We start from the raw sequence: 21,555 nt of genomic DNA, 5'->3' as shown, positions 1-21,555 counted from the left end.
AAATTAAGACAGTACAAAACCAATGGACTGCATATGATTCCATTTTATTTATGGTTCAATTTGAAAAATACAATTTATTAAGGTGAACACGAATCAATGATTTGGAAGAAATGTTGATATTTTTACACAGAAAAATAGGACTGGATTGATCAAACGTTTACAGAGTAATCAGAAGTTTATGTTAATTAAATAGATAAATATGCATATTAAGTACTGCATATCTTTTTGTTTCGTTTCAGTTTCTTCAAATTAGTTCTTTAAATTTGCATATCATCTGGTCAAAATGATCAAATATATACACAGTGTATTTAAAAAATCTTTGACAGCAAAATCCATCGATATTTCAGAAAAAATAAAATTATCAGGAAAAAGATTTTTATTGTAAAACATTAGCGCTGTTGTCGTTCGTGTCGTTCACAATTGAAACAAAATCAGACTTTAACCACTCACAAAAGGTGTCAGTTCAATTAAAAGATGTGGCTGATTTATTCATTGTGTGTGCTTGGGTAAAAAACAGACTGCGAGAATCACCAGAAAAACATCAAGTTCTACAGTTCACATCTTCATGCTCCACCCAGGCACCTCAGATCATCGTCCACCAAACTTCTAAACATTCCACGCACACGCCATTCATGGGGAGCCCGCTCCTTCTCACACTCTGGCTTATCACTATGGAACGAACTCCCCCCTAAACTCCGACAACTCACTACATATTCCAGCTTCAAAACCCATTTGAAAACTTATTTGTGTGCTTAACTATATTCTTTGCATTCTGGCTTCGGCATCTCTCCTGCGCCAGGAGTGTCTTTTAGACAGACATGGCGCATTATAAATTGCCACTATTATTATTATTATTATTATTATTATTATTATTATTATTATTATTATAGCAACTGGTCCCCTCTAATTCTTCTTCGATCTTGAGACATGTGTAACTGTACATAGTTTAGGGTGACTGTGTTAAAAAAATGTTTTTTTTTGAATCTCGTAAAAATATTTGCATTTTGACACTCCCATACGTTTAAGCACCATACAAGCGCTCATGCAAAGCAGTTGCTTTTAGGAGTCATTCGGTGTTGTTTTCCAGTATAACACTACAAGGGGTTAGTGATAGATAGATAGATAGATCAAATGTAACCCGCTACGTGAAAATGAGTCAGATGTCGCCCAATTCATTATTAAGTTATGGACAGTTTAATGTGGAAAAAAAACAAAAAACTTAAGAACACTTACCTTTAGGCTATAAAGCCATGAATACAACAATTTTGTGATCCAACTTATGTCTAATTTGTATCCTTACGCGCGCAATGGTAGTTTAAAACATCACGTTACTTGTAATTTGTTTTTCAGAAAAAATGATGTATTGGCTAATTTTAATCGGGAGTAACTCAGCAACGCGACACACCCCAAAGCTTAGACATATACCAAATTACTGCTGCTGGTGTGTTCTTTCCAGCCATGCATACAACTCAATTCTTGAAATTGTCAACATCTGACTCATTTTCAAGTAGCGGGTCACAAATGGTTTATTAAAAAACTGTCCTCGCAGCACAAAGGCCGAATTACAACAATGAGAGAGGGATCGATAAACCCATGGTAGCGAGGCTGAATTGGGTAATTGGATAAGTGTCTTGTACAATCTTGCATCTGATTTCAGTTCTTAAATTAGATCATGTCCGAATTGGCGGCTACAGCTGAGTGCTCCACGTCATCATTTTGTTGTTGAAGTTTAGGACTTCCTTCGCAATAGGCGTATTCATAGCCATAGTTGTCAATTAGGATACGACCTTAAGGCTAGCCTACCTCATAAACACCGTATATACGTTTAATTTTTACCAATATACAATATTCACACACTTGTTGTCGGACTATGCCCCATTATGTCTCCGTCACCGTCTTGAGCATCTGTGGAGTGATAGGCCAGACATCAGGAGCAGACAGCTTAGCTTCTGCCTCCTCATCGGTCAGTTTCTTAGGGCGCTGGAGAGTCATCTTATGACCGGTCACTCTGAGAAGTTTCAACTCCACAGGACCAAGGTTGAGATAATCCTGTAAGTGTAAGAGAGAGAGAGAGAGAGGTTTGTTGTCATTAACACAGGCCTTGTAATAAATAAACTTACGGCACCCACAGCAATTGCAGTGGTTTCTATTTGCTTTTGCTATGGAGCCCTTTGTAAAAGTTCTACTACATATTAGCATTTCCCACAAAGAAGTACCCCTAATTATAGGAAAATTGCTGTTCCCATTCAAGAGCAATGTTGAAGGCCTGTTTACATATGCATGCTAGACTCTCTACTGGACCCGAGTTAATTGAGCTGCTAAAAAGCAGAAAATATTACTTAACAATTTTCTGCTTAGCAACAGTAAGCAGGATACCAGTTACAGTTACTACACATGACATGGTATTTTGTCTGGTAACCTTATTGTGGTATTGCAAGATTTTGCTGTGCTTATCTACATTTTATGCAAATTGTACGACTAAAAATCACATCACATATGAAGAAGAATGAAACCAATGCATCAATCTTACATCAATATTTTCATCCTCGTACTCCAAGTAGTTATCCAATCCTGCCTCGTCTCCGTCCGCCCATTCCTGAATGCCCCGCCCTCCAAGATCTTCCTCCTCCTCTTCATCATCGGACTCCTCCTTGATGGCCAAGGAAAACACCTTGGCTTCAACTGCCCTCTGGGTGGCGCTCTTTGGACGAGGCCTTCTGGAACCTTCATAATTATGACATTCATGGTCTATTATTACAAAAAATACCAATTGGTAAAGCCCGGTTTATACTTTCTACCAATGCGATACGAATTTTGACGTCACAAATTTGCCACAAATAATTCGCATCAGTTGAAATGTGCTCAACTTCCTGCGAAAGGTTCGCTGCGAAAACATCCATGTGACTTCACAATTCACTATGCATCCGCATTCGCAGAAGAATGGACCTGGCTTTAGAGTTCAATAATTTTGATTTTTCAGCCATTGTCGATCCATTACAGGAAGAAGACCTCAGCATGCTCCAAAATGTCTTTATTTTGTGCTTGTTGATACCTCTTGACTGCCCCCAGTAATATTGCAGCGTGTCTCTCCATCTTTTTCTCTGGTGCCCTCTAATCCATTTGTTTCCATATTGGGTCAAGTTATTAATTGCTGAGCTCCTAAGTTTAACAATTTTTTAGTTATTGTTTCCTGCCAAGCTCCATTTTCTTTGTTTGACTTCCTAAAGATGTCCTGAACTTTGTTCTGTTACTCATTCTCTTACTCATTTGTTTGTTATTCTGTCTTCGTACGTGATCTTTAGTGTATCTCTTTCCATTTATTTGTTGAGCTGTTGCTAGTTTTCTTTACATTTGTGATGTCACCGTCCAGGTTTCAGCTCTGTATGAAGTTTAAGGGTAAAAATGGTTGACAACTGCAAGAAAATATATCGAGATTAACAAGGAAATGATGACTATAGACCTTTTTGCAAATACCCTGTGCCCAATCTTGATCGCTAGCTGGATAGCATGCACCTCATTCCACGCCTGAAGAGCAAGACCGAGTATTTGCGATAAGGTCACAACTGAGCTACCTAGCCCTTTTCTTCTATGTCTTCTTACCTGATACAGTGCCCCCTATTGCCAAGGGTTTCTCGCTACCTTCCATGTCCATTTGGGCGAGGTCTTCCTCTAGTATTCCTGCATCATCCACATCATCCCCTTCACCAAACTGGGTCAAGTAGAAATTCCTGAAAATACAAAATGTTTCGCCAAAATGTTTAGGATAATGCTTAATTAGAATGCAAAGGGAACTCTTTTTCTTTGTAACATGTTTAAATACAATGCTTTGATTATAGTTTTTGCATTAGGTTGGGCTGTTCACCACATGCCTCGTCTTATTCGATCAGCCTCCTTTCTCACAGCTTAGAAATCTATTCTTGAATTCTAATTATATGTGTTTAGCGATGTACCTTGATATTTTCAGGTCTTCAATGCGACAGTCAAAGAGTCCACTCATAATCTCCAAGTTCTCCTTTTCTAAGTCCTCAACCTCCAACACAAGAAGCTTGGTCTCTGCCCGGTGAAGCTCCGCCTGAAATCAACAAACATCTCCAGGTTTTAGATGACATCTTCAGAGCCACTACAATAACTTTTAAGAAAATCAAAAACTGTTATTTAAAACAAGAAGCACAGTAGGCTTCTGTGATTGGTGCAGTAGTCCGCTTTGAAATAGTGGAGAATTATGTTATATTAGTGGGCAAACTGAACCCCCCCCCCCCGATAGAAAATATCAATCAACAAATTGGCTTCTATACACCCACCTACAGAAAATGCCCATGTTGAATTGCCCCAGAACACTTGCCTACCCCCCCTCCCCCCCCCCCAAATAAGATGGAGAAGAAATGCACAAAATAAATGGTTTGATACATCGAAATCCATCCCCTAGCCCCACCTTTAAAAAAAGGTGGGATCTCACTCACTAACACTTCTTTGTGTACTTTCTCTTAAAAATAACAATGCATACAACTGTTCAGCCCTGTTTTCTCTAGATGAGTCGAATCACTTTACCTCTTTCTTCAACCATTTGTTGTCCTTCACTTCCTGTGTGCTCCATTTGTCCATCGTTGTCATTGCTTTCTGCATGAGGGAGAAAGACAAGCAGAATAATGATCCGCAAATTTTCCTTTGCCTTGTACAAGTTCTGCAAAGTCTCAAGGTTCTCCCAGATTTGTCAGTCTCCATCACAACTTAATTTTTTTTTCATTTAATAAAAAGCTTTGGAGCTGGAAGTGGCCAAAACTCTGTGCATACATCAGATTAACTAATGTACATGTCTTTGAACATGTACATAGGGTTTATTCTGGTGTTCTCATTTAACTTGATAGCAACCATGGCACGGTTGGCTTGTGCGTAAAGCGCTCGCCTCTCACCAAGGTGACCCCCGTTCGCTTCCCGGCCAGGGCCATATGTGAGTTGAGTTGTGCGTTGGTTCTCTGCTGTGCCACGAGGGTTTTCCAGACCATCTGTTTTTCCTCCCTCAGGAAAAAATCAAACACTTTCGATCTTGGCTGTCCTCCGTGGTCATAATGGGTTGATGTGGCTGGCAGCCAAAGGCGCCCTTGCATGCCTGCTTCTCGAACACGTTGTAGCCGCGTTCTTTGCAATTCAGCGCTTAGCTGCGAGTAAGGATGATTAGCCCCCAAATTATTATTACTATTATTATATCAGAATCTGACTTACCTGTGAGGCTATGTGTTTTTGCTCCGTCAATCTCTCCTCTGTAGATTTGTGAATCTCATCCTTGGCCACAAAGAGGGTTTTCTCCAAATGAGCTGATTGAAAAAAAAGTGATTACAAACTATTGTCGTTCATCAGAGAACAAAGTGAGGATATCTGGCTTTGAAATTAAAGGTAATATACAGGATTGGTAGAGCTGACAGTGTTCACGTTTTGTGTGATCAACCATTGTACGTGATAACAAACCTGTAAACATTTGGACAATGGTGATTTGAATACGGTAAAGATTGTTGAAGTGAGTGATTAGCAACCTATTTGCCCATCCGGTTGCTGGGGCTGTCTAAAGACTCGTGTAAGGAGAATAAATGATTTTGGAATTCTAAGGTTCGGGCCCACTCATTTACCATTTTCAACTGAGCAAAAATTAGCAGGGCACCAGTCACAGATGGTACGCGTGGCCAGGTATTTAGCTGGTAACTTTGATTCTTGTAAGCAACATGTGTGTGTGTATACTTAGCTACTCTTCGTGCTTAAGCAGCTTTAAGAATTGGGGTACCGCAGGCCTTGAACTCGCTCTTGAAGGGGTACAGCAATTTTTCTTTAACGGGCACTTGTATGCCGGAAATGTAAATTGGTATTGGAACTTTGCAAAGGGCACCACAGCATAAGCACAGGGCACCACGCCAATTGCTGTGGGTGCTATGGTAATGGTGTCATACTTTGAGGGACCTACTCGATATGACACAATGGAAAAACCACCACATTATTATTTAATATTTTAAATATTTTGTCTACAGCTCTGGCCAGTGGCAACATCGATGAATAAGCCTCATTATTGGCCATCAATTCGGACTTGGCATAATAATAATTAAGAAACCAGGGCCCAATTTCATAGCGCTGCTTAACGGTAAGCAAATTTGCGTGCTTACTGTAGCAGAAAAATTTGCTTAAGCCTTAGCGTATTTCACAGGTTAGCAGAAAAAATTGGGCGGTCATATTGCGTGTTTACCGTGGATTTGCATTGTGACGTCATTTATTTTCGCGCGGTAAGCACCGGAAGGTTAGCATGCCTTTTCGTGTGCTTACGGTTAGCAGCGCTATAAAATAGAAATCGCACAGTAAGCACAAAATCGGCCGCTAAGCAGCGCTATGAAATTGGGCCCAGTTGTTGAGTGTACCTTTCATATCATCAAAGCTATATTGCATATCTTCTAGTTCTTGTTCTAATATCTTGATCTGCTTGGCGTGTTCATGTTGACCTTTGTTCTTGTACTCCAGCCACTTTTCAACCGTGACCAGGGCTTGCTCTAACTCAACCTCCTTCTCCACAATCAGCTTCTTCAGATCTGGATCAAGAGAAACAAGTTTATTGCAATTTGGCAACTAAACCTTTGCAACTCACTCTTTGACTGCTCACTAGGTGTCGCAAATAATTAGTGCCCATCCCATCTATCAACTTGTCTCGTTGTTAAAATGATAGCTATCGACCTACAGTACTCCTCGCTAGAGTTGTAGCCATGGTGGGCAGTGCTGGCCTGCCCAGGATTCACAATTTCTGCACTGCACTCTGAGCAATACACATTTCTCCAAGAATTACCAAAATATTGTCCACTGTGTGTTGATCTGAGACACAGCTAATGATATGGTGTAGCAAATGCCACTGAGTGAAACTCAGTCAAAAGGCCATTCAGCCTATTGCATGGCCTCCATAACACAAACAGTTTGGAAACATGGCATCATGCCTGAAGCTTGCACTTTATCAATGATGGCCCCCATAATAACCATGCAGGCCTGTGTGCTTCGTTTTTGAAAAGGCAGGGGCACTAAGGCATTTTCTCTTCGGTAAAGGGCACCCTATGAAGAAATTGTGAATTTCTACTGGAGAATTTCAAAGGCAACAAGGCAACGACCAAGGGCATGGAGGCAATCGCCTTCGTTGCCTCTGTTAAGTATCAGGCCTGACCATGAACAATTTTGTTGATCAACTCTCTGTTGGTGGACTTAAAAAAAAAAAAATGATTTATTGCCCACCGCTATAAATGGTCTAGCTACAATCCTAACTCCTCACCTTCAATTTGTGCATCTTCCTCCTTGGCTGCCTTCCATTTCTCCTTCATAGCGGCCTCTACATGTTCCTTATTGACCACGCTAACTTGCTCTAGTTCAGAGTCCCTCTCCTTCGCCTGTTTGAGGAGAGTGCGGATATGGTACAGTTGCTCTTCCTTCAAACGCTCATTCTGATTTTTGTGAAAGAAAGAACCCAGTTCAATAACCCTCCAAATATTTTGTAGACAACCAACCCATACCTCGCTATGCCACAACATTGGCCTTTTGGCAGGGCTGGAATAAATTCAGGCCCCACAAATTTGTGGGAATTAACCACAAGGTGCAGGAATTTTTCTGGACCAGAATTTTGTTGACAAAACCAGAATAAAAGTGAGTCGAACAAAACCAAGAAAATCTATCTCATTTGTTTTGTGACATTATTTTAACTTCAATGCTCAACATAATTGAAAGATTACCATACTCATAGTCAGTTACTTTGTTCACAAAGATACATATATTACACAATGAGATAGCCTTTAATAACTTTTTAAATGAAAAACACAAGACCACCGGGCTTGTCTGGTCATAAGTCTACTGGCCTCAAGAAAAATCACTGGCATCGATATATAAGTACTAGGGTTAAATTTAAACAGTAATTATACACTGACAAAGATGGATGCTTTATATATGAAAATTCTCACCCTTTCTTTATGTTTTTGGTTCTTATCTTCAAGTCCTTTGATTTCATACATGAACTCCTCCAGTGCTTCCTCTTTTATGTTAATCCTGAGCAAGAAAAAAAAAGATTTATATTAAATACCCCTGAGCTGTACAAGATTTCAGATAAAAATAGTACATTTCAAAAACCTTTGTTGACATTTTGGAGAAAAAAAAGGGGAAAAAACGAAGGGTCACCACTCACCACAGGGGAGTTCTAAAGACTGGGGGTGGTGAAACTTAGAACTTGCAATTCCAAGGTTATGGGTTTGAATCCTGCCTAGCTAACTGCTAATTTCACAATGACTACAATTACGTATTGCTGTCTAGTTATTTGTGCAAAGTTTGTGTTTGGAGAGATTGGCTGTTGCACAGCTGGGTGTTTATATCCCCTTGATGGAGTTTGCCAAACTCCCTTGACAGGAAGATCATCTAATAAAAAAAAAAAAAAAAAAAAAAAAAAAAAAAACACACAAGATCATTGTTCTTACTGGTAGGCTAAGATGGCTTCTTTGATGGTCATCTGAGGCTCTGTGGATTTCTTTTTGCCGCCTCCTTTCTTGCCACTCCCCTTCTTTTTGCCACTCCCCTTCTTCTTCCCTTTCTTACCCATCTCAAGCTGAGCCAGCTACCGGACACCTGAGAAGGTAAAAGACACGTCGGTGGTTTTGCTCAAGAGTCGATGCATTACGTCATCAGAAAAAAGAAGTGGCAGTTGGCAGGACAGAAACTTTTCCGCAGTAGAACAAATTCTGTATCCTGAAACCCCTTTTTTTATTTGTTATAAAAATAAATTTGTATCTAATTTTCCTCAAATGAGATAGATATTGCTTTTGGTAAAGATTTGTGAAAAAGTGTGGACTGTGGTGGCAGGATACCAAAATCTTTCCTTAGCACCTACCAACAGCTTTAAGAAAATACACATTAGTTGTCATAAACGGTAATATTGTATGATTTTCTATGATTATGAATTCATTTTGTAAAAAATAGGTATAAAAGTTAACTTTGTAAATTTTAGTTTTAGTACTGTAAATATTATCTGTATTTGTTTGTGATATCTAGATTTAGAACACGGGACGACACATTGATTTTTTTGGGGCATAAATATAGGCCCACTTAATTATTAAAAATAAAGAAAAGTTTCTGTATGGCGCCACCACTGTTTCATTCGATATGAAATAATATAGACTATAGTATCTAATTTACCTCAATGAGATATCCCTTTTTTGTAAAAATTAGTGAAAAAGTGGTGGCACCATACGTAAAGTTATCCATTAATAAAAGTAAACAGCACACTTTTATTTTGGGAGCCTTTACAATTATACATAGGCCGGAAGTGGTGATTATAATGATTACGATGCATATTGGGAGAGTTTACGAGTAAGCTATGCACGTTTTATGCATGACGAACATCCCAAAACATCGCATCCTATCCCAGAATGCATTGTTTTTTCCTATCTGAGTGTAAAGGGGTCTATGCCTTATTTTGTTGTTTTGTATAATCAAAGTCATGATTGTCCAAGTGAACGAAAGCGATATACATTTATTTCAATAATGACATTTTGAAGGTCCCTCTAACCCAGAATCAACCACTAAAAGCCCAACGCATCCATGATGATGGTCCATGACCAACAATAGTGCCAATCAATGGAGTCAAGTGTATTGGCACTATTGATGGGGCTAATGACCAACCGGCAACCACGACCAGTGCCAGCCCACCACTGACCACCAAAAACAGGGTAAGGTGATGAAGTTGTTTTTCCCACCCCAAAAAGACGCGGAAACATCATGAAATAAAGTATAACATTGTTATTAACGAAACAAAAAAAAACTCACCAGATAACGATGATTAGCAGTCATTCATTACGATGTGTTTTCTTCACGATAGTTGTGAATTTTTTGTGCGGAAAGCGTCGTCGGTTTCCAAGCACCCTCGACTCGATGACAATCTGAATTTGAGTTTGTTAAACTGTAGAGGGCGCAATTTTGAAAAACGCTGGTAATCATGTGATTGCGGGTCTTTCGCCTGCTTTCGCCTCGTACCAGTTAATACAAAATGGCAGCCCCCGTGGACTAACATTTTTGTGTCAATTTCGCTCCATAAATTGGTCCTGACTGTTTCTTAACAAACCAATATAATTGCTTAAAAATGGCTGTGCTACTAGAAACAACGCTGGGTGATATTGTGATCGATTTATACCCAGAAGAGAGACCTAGATGTGAGTATTGCTGATGGTAGAGTGATGATCTCAATTCAAATCAAATTCAATTTTTCAACTTCAAAAGTTTTGACTTGAGTTGAGAATGAGACTTTGTTTTTGTTTGACATTTTTGTTAATAAGCCGATTCACTATTACAACTGCGCATGTCCGTTACTGCTGACAACGCAATTTGTTTATCTCCCGTGACCTTTTGACAATACCCGGGTTTATTGTCAAAAGGTCACGGGAGATAAACAAATTGCGTTGTCAGCAGTAACGGACATGCGCAGCTGCAATAGCGAATAGGCTTATTGTATTTTGTTAGGTTGTGGAATTCCAGAATGTCTATCTCTAGCCGACCTCTTGTACACTGTTACATGTAGTGTCCAGACAAGCAACTAACTTTTCAGCTGATCAGCTGATTTACATGATTATAAAATTTTAGATTGATTAAATTACTCAATAACCATGATAACATTAGTCTGACTACATTAAAATTAACTTGTCAAATGTTTTACATTGCCCATTTTTTTCTTCAAAACAGTTCCATAGTCTATAGCAAAATGAAAACAATGTTCAGAAGTTGAGTGTGATCAGCCATTTCCCTCTTTTTTTGCAATTATAAAGTTGCTTGTCTAAGTGTCTGTCAGCATGGTCAGTCTGAGATCTCATGAGACCTTGTGAGTTTGAGTCTTTGACGTGAGTGCCATTTAGTCACTGAATCAGAGTTATGGATGTAGTGTCAGCATGATGTCAGTAAACCATGCCGCTGAGGACAGGAAATTAGTAAAAATAAATACTCATTTACTGACGATGCTGACGGAACATGCTAAAATGAACGATTGACTGACTAAGTCAAACAATTACAATTATATAAGTTATTTTTTCAATCACATTTTTAACACTGCAAATTGACTTGTTGAAATGGACAATTTGATTTAATAATATTGTTTACTTAAAATACCTAAAGATATGCAGGTGATGGACATTCTTAATACTCAACCAAATTTGCTAAAGTCGAGACTGGGTCTGTCTTAATTGTTGTATAAATAAACAAATGTTTGTATTGATATAGATTGGCTGTTGCCAGCTTGGTGTTTATATCCCCTACTGGGCATGTTGGGGGTCTGACCGGAAGATCATAACAAAAAAATAAAAAAACCTGAAAGTTCTAGGGCACGTACACGTATTCATTGTAGTGTGCTTTTAAATACCCCCCCCCCCAAGGTTAAAATTGTAATTCTGAAATACTATGATCAGACATGAAACCTGCTAATGTTGATCTCGTTTTATTTTCAGGTTGTCTCAACTTTGTAAAGCTATGCAAGATCAAGTACTACAATTATTGCCTCTTCCATTCTGTACAGGTAATTTAAATATCACACTTCAAGAAGAAACTTGTATTGTATAGTAAAGTAAAAAGAAAGTGCCCATTCAGATTTCAGAATGATCACTGTTTTAAAAATCTATTCTAAAAATCAAATCTTTTACGTATGTATGCAAATACTTCGCTTTTATGGTCCTCGACTTTGAAACGCACTCGATGACCGAATTAAAGATCAGCATTCTGTGGGTCATATTAAAGCCTTGTGTTCAAGAGAGTCCTGCCCAATCATTCATTATGTAACTTAGCTTTCTCTTCCAGCTCCACTACTCGCCTTCAGCTTTCTTCTTTCTGGTTTTAATGCTGTCATTATGTTTTGCATTATTGATTACATAGTATGTCTTGTCTGTTTAGTCTTTGTTTCTTGTGTTATAGTTTGAACTCATTTGAACGTACATGTACTCACTACATTCTACTGTACTCATTTTCATGATCACTCAGCAGTCATGTTTACTCGTTTACTCATATTGACCTGTGACTATTTTTGGACACAGCACTTCTGCCTTTTGTTGATTTTGTCTTTGTCTTAGGGGAAGGGGAACAAAAAGCATTTGCTTTTCCTTTTTCCTACATGTTAGTGTCACACTGTTAATATCTATTTATTGTTCATTAACTGGATCAAGTTTTCATTTGTACAAGTTATTACTTGTTTTCTGAACAATCTTATCACACAATGTATTGATTGATGTTGACGTGAAATAAATGTATCTGCTGAAATGAAGAACAAAATTGTGAGTAAGACAAACAAAATAATTTGTTGGTTATTGAATACATGCATGTGTATAAATCTAAACTTTTGAATTTTGATCCTGCAGGGAAATTTCACTGCACAAACAGGAGACCCTACAGGTACTGGCAAAGGAGGTGATTCAATGTTTAGGTAAAGTATTAAAGGCACTGGACACTATTGGTAATTACTCAAAATAATTGTTTAGCATAAAATTTACTTGGTAACAAGCAATGGAGAGCTGTTAATAGTAAAACACATAGTGAGAAACGACTCCCACTTGGAGTATCTCAAATTATACACAATATAACGAACCTGTGAAAATTTGAACTCATTTGGTCGTCGAAGTTGCGAGACAATAATGAAAGAAGAAAACACCCTGTCACATGAAGTTGTGTGCTTTCAGATGCTTGATTTCGGGGCCTCAAAACCTAATTCTGAGGTCTTGAAACAAAATTTGCGTAAAAAATTACTTCTTTCTCGAAAACTATGTTACTTCAGAGGGAGCCGTTTCTCACAATGTTGTTTTATACTATCAACAGCTCTCCATTGCTTGTTACCGAGTAAGTTTTTATTCTAACAATTATTTTGAGTAATCACCAATAGTGTCCACTGCCTTTAAGTATTTTTATTGTCTTGTACATTAAATTGGCTGATTCAATAAGGATAAAAGTTATACTAATTATTATGATTACGTCAGGCCATTAACTATTATTATTATAAGAAAATGTCTTTCTTTTGTTCACTGTATTTCAGCAAATTGTATGGTGACCAAGCTCGATTTTTTGAGATGGAGACCAACCCTCGCATCAAACATAAAAAGCTAGGAGCTGTTGCCATGGTGAACAATGGTGACAACATGCACGGCTCTCAGGTATGTTTAAATATAGGGACTCAAATTGATTGTTGTATTGCACTTTTTCAAGTCTCTCACCTCACTTTATAATTGTGTAGCATATAATTGTTGTTGTTCTCATCAACGGACAGTGAAAACACTTAAGCTCATAAGCTAAAATGCTGTTATGATGAGCCTTATCAGAATGCAGGAATGAACTGAAAATTCTCTGTACAAAAATGTACAGATCACAAAATGTGACGTCGTTGAACATTATTTGAATATATGACATATTATATACGTAATGTTATGATTGATAAACGATAGCAAGCATCCTGTGAAATTATTTTGTCTAAACTGCCCCCATTTGATCAGAAACCAATAAAGTATGTCAACAATTTGACTTTTCAAAGATCACCAGTAGACACATGACTAAAGTTGAAAATCAAGCTGCACTTTTTTTTTAAAACGCCTCTGATTTCAAATTCCATGTTCATTTTCCCTATCAGTTTCTTTTGACGTTGGCAGAGAATCTAGATTACCTCGATGGCAAACACACAGTGTTTGGAGAAGTTAGCGAAGGGTTTGACGTACTCACAAAAATCAATGAGGCTATCTGTGATAATCAGCATCAACCATATCAAGATATCAGGTGAGGTCAGATTTACTCTTACCAGCCCCTTTTTCCCCACCTCTTAAAGACACTGGACACTATTGGTAATTGTCAAAGACCAGTCTTCTCACTTGATGTGTCTCAACATATGCATATAATAACAAACCTATGAGGATTTGAGCTCAATTGGTTGTCGAAGTTGCAAGATAATAACAACAGAAAAAAACACCCTTAACACGAAGTTGTGTGCTTTTAGATGGTTGATTTCGAGACCTCAAATTCTAAATCTCAGGTCTCTAAATCAAATTCATGGAAAATTACTTCTTTCTCAACAACTATGTCACTTCAGAGGGAGCTGTCTCTCACAATGTTTTATACTGTCAACCTCTCCCCGTTACTCGTCACCAAGTAAGGTTTTATGCTAATAATTATTTTGAGTAATTACCAATAGTGCCCACTGCCTTTAGTGGCTCTGCTTACTGCTGTATTCTGCACTTGCGATTGCCATTCTTTGCCTCCAGGGCAAGTGCTGAATTTCTGTGCTAGGTGTGTTAAGGTAAGAATGCCTACATGTAGTAGCGTGGTGTTTGCACCTTTACCAGCAAAAGTACCCTGCTAACCTGTAAAATTCGCTTGATGTAACCACAGAATTCCCAGCTTCCATACGTGCAGATTCTTTGCTCATGGTAAGCATAGCCTTGAAATTGCCCCCGGTCCTGACACTTGTATCAATCAAGGCACTTAACCATAAATGCTTCGTCATTTGGATGGGAGGATCGGTCCTGTGTGCTGTACAATCACAAGGACTTTATATCTAAAAACAAATACTGCAAAATGAGGTATAGAAACATATTTAACTTTAATGATTTCTAGACAAGAATGTTGCTTTGATAAATTCCTGTTTTATGGCGCTCGGACATGCAACTTTTCAGCTGATCAGCTGATTTCCTCTTCTTCTTTTTTTCAAAACAGTGGCATAGAAAACTGAAAAGCACTGTACAAAAGTTAAATACGTTCAGCCATTTCCTCTTTTTTTGCAATTAGAAAGTTGCACTTCTTGGCACTACAGCAAGTGTTTGTTTTCATCGTTTCAGAATAAACCATACAGTGATTCTGGATGACCCCTTTGATGATCCCCAAGGACTTGAGATCCCTGATAGGTCACCTGAGCCAACCAAAGAACAGCTGGAGGTAAGTGTGTTGTTGCTGAATCGTGTTGGGACAGACTGCTGTATAGACCTTTGTCATGCTGCCTCCATCTTGGTCATGTTCCTCGAAACGAATAACAATAATGAATGCTAATAATTATTTTGAAAACAGGAACCAGACTATTTTGTTCTACCAGCCTCGGTTTGGTAACGTTGGTATCAATGGGAGAAATTCAAGATGGCTGCACTATGATAATGGTCTATAGAAACCAACCTTGTCAAGTACTGGGGCCTGTCTCAAACCTCGGCTTAGGCTCCGGCTCAGGCTCTGTGTGATGATGTTCGTGCAGTACGTGCTGCTTCAAAATGCAGGTTAAAGGCGGAGCTGCGTAAGCAGCGCGCTGAGCCTTAGCCGGAGCCTAAGCCCAGTCCTGATATTCCTGTTCATATCCTTGGTGCCCTTGAAATGCTCCAGTAGAAAGTATGTAGAGCACCAAGCTGAACCAATCACAAGAACCATCTCCGCCCTCATACACTGTAGGTACCCATCTACCCTTGGGTTACTAAATAGCTACCAGAACTTGAGTCCAGAGCACTAGACCGCTCGGTTTATAGCATTATCATTCCTCTGATTTTGATTTCTTTGTTGAAACCAGCCTTGTGGAGTACAGAACTTGTGCTCTCAAATATGTAGCGCACCAAGCTAAATCAATCACAAGAACCATCTCTGCCCTCGTAGGTACATGTACCCATCTACCCCTGGGTGACGATATGCAAATTTAGTTTAAGTGTCTCGGGCCTGTATGCTTCGTTTTTGAAAGGGCAATGGAACCTAGGCAAATTTCTCCTTGGTAAAGGGCACCCTATAAGGAAACTGTAAATTTCTACTGGAGCATAACAAGGGCACCAAGGCAATGAGCGGGGGAATGGAGGCAATGGTCTTTATGCCTCTGTGAAGTATCAGGCCCGGTGTCTATCCTAAGGACACAAGCGTCATGAACGAGTTTCAAACCCACAACTCGATGACTAAAAAGCTACCAGAACCTGAGTCCAGTGCACTGGATCGCCTGGCCTATAGCATTATTATTCCTCCGATTTCTATTTCTATTTTCTATTTCCTCAGAGCGGTCGAATAGGAGCTGACGAGAAGATAGATGACACAGAAGGTAAAACAGCTGAAGAAGTGGAAGAATCAACAAAGGAGCAAGAGGCTAAAGCAAGTGCACAAATTCTAGAAATGGTAAGCAATTCACTTGACTGCCTAATTTTTCTCTGATTTGCTGCCTCGATTCTCCCAAAATTTAACAAAGACGACCTACGTGTACTAATGGATACTAAATAGGACGCTTTGTCTGCTTTCAGTGTCATTTCTTAAAGAAAAAAATTACCTGTCTGTTTGTCCTGATGAGGCAAGATCACGTCGCCGCTGACAAGGTTGGCGTCTACAATGAAGTCGTCCAAGATAACTAGAAATGTTTTAAAAGAGTTTTCAGTGTGGGGTGGATGAGCTTTTGTGTCTATTTTGTGTTAAAGCAATTGGACACTTTCGGTAAACAGTATTGTCCAAAGGCCCACACTTCGTGTATAACAACTGATATAAAAAATGACAAACCTGTGAAAATTTGGGCTCAATCGGTCATCGGAGTCGGGAGAAAATAACGGGGAAAACCCACCCGTGTCATGACATGTGTTTAAAATAAATCCATAATTCTCGACAACGAGAATTGATAATTGTTTTAATGTTTTCTCGAAAAGTAAAGCATTTCATGGAATAATATTTCAATAGAAGTCTTTCACCATTACCTTCTGTAAACCCTGTAAATTATTTGTAAATCTGTGATTTTTTTTTTCTGTGCTGAAAGTGTATAATGGCTTTAATTGTGAACAAACAATCAAATGACCATTGTGAGTTACAGTTACAATTAATTAAGGTATTTTGTTAATGTTTTGTCACAGAATGTAATCATTCGGTGAAATCTGGCTTTTCCATTTCAGTTTGCTTCAGTTTGCTTCACGGTCACCAAGTAAAATTTATTAGTTCAGATTCCACGGAGAGATCATATTTTGCGGCAACGCACTCACATGCATCCAATATTTATGAAATATTCGCTGACAAAAATCGGACAATTCACAAAGGACCGACTGTCGTCAAATTTGATCTATTTTTGTTAATGACAGGTGGGTGATCTGCCTGATGCAGATGTGAAACCTCCAGAGAATGTCCTCTTCGTCTGCAAGTTGAACCCAGTGACCACCTCAGAAGACCTGGAGATAATTTTCTCCAGGTTCGGAAAGATTGATAGGTGAGCTTTGAGAGTGAATTCTGAAAATATTGTATACAATCATTGTTTTAATTGCTCTTTATTTATGGAATTGTTTTGTGTATCACCAATAATCACAAGGCGTTCAACATGGATTAGTCAAAATTTAACTCAAATTTGAGAATGGTCCAATTGTGGTCTTGAATGCCTAATGAAATAGAACGACTGAAACGAATCTGAATGAGAAAAAAACGAGCTCCTGTTTGCACGATAACGAAGTTGAATGCATTAGTAGCTTAGAAGAAACCCTAGTGTGAGAGGATTAGCCAAACTTGAATGAGCAACTTGAATGCAAAATAATTAAATGGAATGCACTTTCTGCTGAAATTGGCAGGGAAAACCTTTGTTTATATCTTTTTATCTTATACCTTTGGACAGTTGTGAAGTGATCAGAGACCAGAAAACAGAAGAATCGCTTCAGTATGCCTTTGTTGAATATGAGAGGGTAAGTGAGAATGACTGTCCCCCTTTTGTCTCTGTTTGTGTTAAGGATTCAATTTATCCAGCTTTTTAGGATGTTTAACATTGGACCACATGCTTGAAGGCAGTGATTGCAGTGCTGGGCTTGAAGGCAGTGATTGCAGTGCTGGGCTTGAAGGCAGTGATTTCAGTGCTGGGCTTGAAGGCAGTGATTGCAGTGCTGGGCTTGAAGGCAGTGATTTCAGTGCTGGGCTTGAAGGCAGTGATTGCAGTGCTGGGCTTGAAGGCAGTGATTGCAGTGCTGGGCTTGAAGGCAGTGATTTCAGTGCTGGGCTTGAAGGCAGTGATTGCAGTGCTGGGCTTGAAGGCAGTGATTGCAGTGCTGGGCTTGAAGGCAGTGATTGCAGTGCTGGGCTTGAAGGCAGTGATTGCAGTGCTGGGCTTGAAGGCAGTGATTGCAGTGCTGGGCTTGAAGGCAGTGATTGCAGTGCTGGGCTTGAAGGCAGTGATTGCAGTGCTGGGCTTTTACACTTGAGACCGGACAGGTGCGACAGTTCACCTTGTGGCAGAACACTTTGGGACAGTGTCAGAACATAGGGGTATAGGAACATAGGGGTATAGGAACATAGGGGTATAGGAACATAGGGGTATAGGAACAAAGGGGTATAGGAACATAAGGGTATAGGAACATAGGGGTATAGGAACATAGGGGTATAGGAACATAGGGGTATAGGAACATAGGGGTATAGGAACATAGGGGTATAGGAACATAGGGGTATAGGAACATAGGGGTATAGGAACATAGGGGTATAGGAACATAGGGGTATAGGAACATAGGGGTATAGGAACATAGGGGTATAGGAACAAAGGGGTATAGGAACATAGGGGTATAGGAACATAGGGGTATAGGAACATAGGGGTATAGGAACATAGGGGTATAGGAACATAGGGGTATAGGAACAAAGGGGTATAGGAACAAAGGGGTATGGGAATATGGGGTTGGTTGAACAAAGGATTGTCTGAAAATCTAGGTTTGTCTGAACATAGGTTTGGTTGACTGAACATAGGCCTGTTGGTACATGGGTTTGTTTGAGATATTACCACATGGTGTTATGCAAACCAAATGCATGTTGGGCACCACGCGTTATTTCAATGGCATATTCCTTGACTTCATTGATTGACTTCTTGTTGTTGTATATAGGAGGAGGACTGTGAGAACGCTTACTTCAAGATGGACAATGTACTCATTGATGACAGAAGGATTCATGTTGACTTCAGCCAGTCGGTGGCAAAGGTCAACTTTAAGGGCAAAGGTCAGAGTTGGATCTAAATAGTGTTTTTATTAGTAAGAAGAAGGGTTCGGAAAAGGGTTGAACTGAGCATGGTGTTAAGTTTAGCTTTTTCACAAAGTGACAAATGTGTTTAGGAATGAAATACTTGTCAAAACTGTTGCATGATTAAAAAAACATTGACAGTTCAGTTTTCTGAACAAGTAGACACTTAACTGTGTTTCAGCTGAATTTTCCAAAACCAGTATGGAGAAAAAAGCAAATAATTTTTTTTTTTTTTTTTTTTTTTTTTTTTTTTTGGGGGGGGGGTAACTGAAATGCCCAAATGGATTTTAATTTATATTGGCAACTTCTTTCCTGATAAATAGCATCAAAAAGTGGTTAAAAATTAGTATTGAAATAAAACGTGCCAATGTATTTTCAATAAACAACTTGGCTTTGAACCTCTTCTCTCACACTTCTTGGCGTTTCTACTTTCACAACTTTTGAATCAAAGGTGGTATCAACATGGGGTTTTAACAGTATTAAACCGTAGATGAATGCTGTTTTCAAATGTATCAAAAAGTGGAAAATTACCTGGGTCGACAAACATCTCATTTTGCTTGAATGCATTGTTCGTGATATTGGTGCTCATAAATAAGCATAATGTTGACAAAAAAAAAACAAACAAAGACCCCACCTTTAAGAAATATTGTAAATCATATTCACACAAAATATCCTTTGCATTATTCATCTTTGGTTTGCATACTTAGGACCGATGCAGATGCCTTCGTCTAGTTCTGATGGCAGACTTAAGTTTGAGCTCAAAGACAAGTCCAGGCAATATGGGTAAGTTAACACTAGCAGATTTTCCAACACCTTTTTTTTCAGTTGATCAGTGTAAATGTAGTGTGTTCATGAACTCATTATTGACCTCTGCTTAACTTCATGGAGCTGTTTAAAGACAGTGGACACTATTGGTAATTGTCAAAGACTAGTCTTCACACTTGGTGTATCTCAACATATGCATAAAATAACAAACATGTGAGAATTTGAGCTCAATCCGTCGTCGAAGTTGCACGATAATAATGAAAGAAAAAATCACCCTTGTTTCATGAAATTGTGTGCGTTTAGATGGTTGATTTCGATACCTTAGGTTCTAAATCTGAGGTCTCGAAATCAAATTCGCGGAAAATTACTTCTGTCTCGAAAACTATGTCACTTCAGAGAGAGCCGTTTCTCACAATGTTTTATACCATCAACCTCTCCCCATTACTCGTCACCAAGAAAGATTTTCTGCTAATAAATATTTTGAGTACTTACCAATAGTGTCCACTGCCTTTAAATATATATTTTTTATACTATTATTGATATAATTAATTCCAACAGGAAACAGTACGATCTTGTTCTGGAGGGAGATGAAGAGACAGTACCATCTGATCATGCAGCAACAAGTCGCAAGAGAAGCCGAGACCAGACTCAAGATTCAAGGAAGTCAAAGGTGATTGTAGTTTGTGTTTTCGTTGAGGAGTTATTTTTAGTAGTAAATAATTCATTAAATGTAATAAACATTTGATACATACATGGTGTTACCGCAAACTAGATATAATATACACATGTATTAATACTTCTCCATGCAATGCCTTAAATCCCATGTGTGTATATATATATATATATAAGTAACCAGCCAAGGAATGCAAACTAACCAAGTATCAAAACTAACCAAGAATCACAACTAACCAGGTTTAAAACTAACCAGTCAAACTATATCTAAACTGGTCAAGTGTCAAAAGTAATTCAGTACAATATCAAACTGTTAAAATTTCAAAACTAACCAAGTATCAAAATTACCTGGTTAAACTAACCAAGTATCAAAACTAACCAAGTATCAAAACTAACCGATTAAACTTACCAAGTATGAAAACTAACTGAGTTTAGTATTTCCCCTCCTTTTTGCCAAAGCAAAATGGTCAAGTTGAATGTCATCTTTTAGAGGTTCACAAATGCCTTTTCTATTAAAGTAAAACTGTTTTGTTTATAAAACTTGACAAGGTATTAAACGTAGTAATTGATTCTTCTTTTTTGTTTTCCAGACCAAAGGGTCAAAGCATTCGAAGAAGAGCCATGGATCATCCTCTAGTGACAGCAGCAGTAGCAGCTCAGAGAGTGATGGCGGCAGAAGAAAAAATACCACAAAGGAAAGACGGCGGAAACATGCCAGCTCAAGTGATGATGACAGAAGTAGAGATAGACGAAGAGGGGCAGACAGAAGGGGAGAAGGTGACAGAAGGGGTGATAGAGGCGGTGATAGAGACAGGCGGGGAACGGCTAGGGACAGGGAGGAGAGAGACAGGGATGAGGGTAGAGGGAGGCACGGGGAGAGAAGTCAGAAGGACAATGACAAATACAGTCATAGAGACAGTGGTAAATATGGTCGCACAGACAGAGACAGATATAGTAATAGAGATGGTGATAAATACAGGGGTGATAGGGAAAGAGATAGAGATAGGGGAAGGGACAGAGGGGGTGACAGACACAGAGACGGAGAGAGGAGGTAATATTAGGTTCGCAACTTGTTGGAATATCGAACACAAAAATTATTTGGACTATTCAACAAACTTTCACTTGTCCAGGAACTCTCTCAAAGGTATCACAAAG

General features: G+C 38.9%; 2 protein-coding genes across 2 annotated transcripts; one reads left to right on the top strand and one right to left on the bottom strand.

Annotated features, from left to right (window-relative positions):
* Window positions 1-1,489: 1,489 nt before the first annotated feature.
* LOC117296730 (coiled-coil domain-containing protein 83-like) lies at window positions 1,490-9,903 on the bottom strand. Its single transcript, XM_033779774.1, has 11 exons — window positions 9,817-9,903; window positions 8,472-8,619; window positions 7,965-8,049; window positions 7,286-7,454; window positions 6,396-6,563; window positions 5,221-5,312; window positions 4,549-4,617; window positions 3,951-4,072; window positions 3,601-3,728; window positions 2,531-2,724; window positions 1,490-2,049 (listed from the first exon to the last, which is right to left on the bottom strand). The coding sequence occupies exons 2-11, from the start codon at window positions 8,591-8,593 to the stop codon at window positions 1,879-1,881; spliced, it is 1,320 nt and encodes a 439-aa protein (XP_033635665.1). The 5' UTR covers window positions 8,594-8,619; window positions 9,817-9,903; the 3' UTR covers window positions 1,490-1,878.
* A 128-nt stretch (window positions 9,904-10,031) lies between these two features.
* On the top strand, window positions 10,032-21,555 carry LOC117297057 (peptidyl-prolyl cis-trans isomerase-like 4). The gene is made up of 13 exons (XM_033780180.1): window positions 10,032-10,199; window positions 11,481-11,548; window positions 12,381-12,445; window positions 13,049-13,166; window positions 13,637-13,779; window positions 14,835-14,931; window positions 16,012-16,128; window positions 17,067-17,191; window positions 17,588-17,654; window positions 18,831-18,942; window positions 19,671-19,746; window positions 20,287-20,398; window positions 20,991-21,555. Exons 1-13 carry the CDS (start codon window positions 10,130-10,132, stop codon window positions 21,453-21,455), a joined length of 1,635 nt encoding a protein of 544 aa, XP_033636071.1. The 5' UTR covers window positions 10,032-10,129; the 3' UTR covers window positions 21,456-21,555.

The sequence above is a fragment of the Asterias rubens genome, chromosome 11, assembly GCF_902459465.1.
Source record: "Asterias rubens chromosome 11, eAstRub1.3, whole genome shotgun sequence".
Taxonomy (NCBI): Eukaryota; Metazoa; Echinodermata; class Asteroidea; order Forcipulatida; family Asteriidae; genus Asterias; species Asterias rubens.
Note: the sequence above shows the minus strand (reverse complement) of the source record. Positions and strands in the feature narration are given on the sequence as shown.

Coding starts and splice junctions, on each gene's coding strand:
- LOC117296730 (XM_033779774.1), bottom strand. CDS start 8,593: ATGGGTAAGAAAGGGAAGAAGAAGGGGAGTGGCAAAAAGAAGGGGAGT. Junction 6,564..7,285: donor GGAAGATGCACAAATTGAAG/GTGAGGAGTTAG, acceptor CTCTTGATCCAG/ATCTGAAGAAGCTGATTGTG. Junction 4,618..5,220: donor AAAAACACATAGCCTCACAG/GTAAGTCAGATT, acceptor TCCCTCATGCAG/AAAGCAATGACAACGATGGA.
- LOC117297057 (XM_033780180.1), top strand. CDS start 10,130: ATGGCTGTGCTACTAGAAACAACGCTGGGTGATATTGTGATCGATTTA. Junction 14,932..16,011: donor CAACCAAAGAACAGCTGGAG/GTAAGTGTGTTG, acceptor CTATTTCCTCAG/AGCGGTCGAATAGGAGCTGA. Junction 18,943..19,670: donor GGTCAACTTTAAGGGCAAAG/GTCAGAGTTGGA, acceptor TTGCATACTTAG/GACCGATGCAGATGCCTTCG.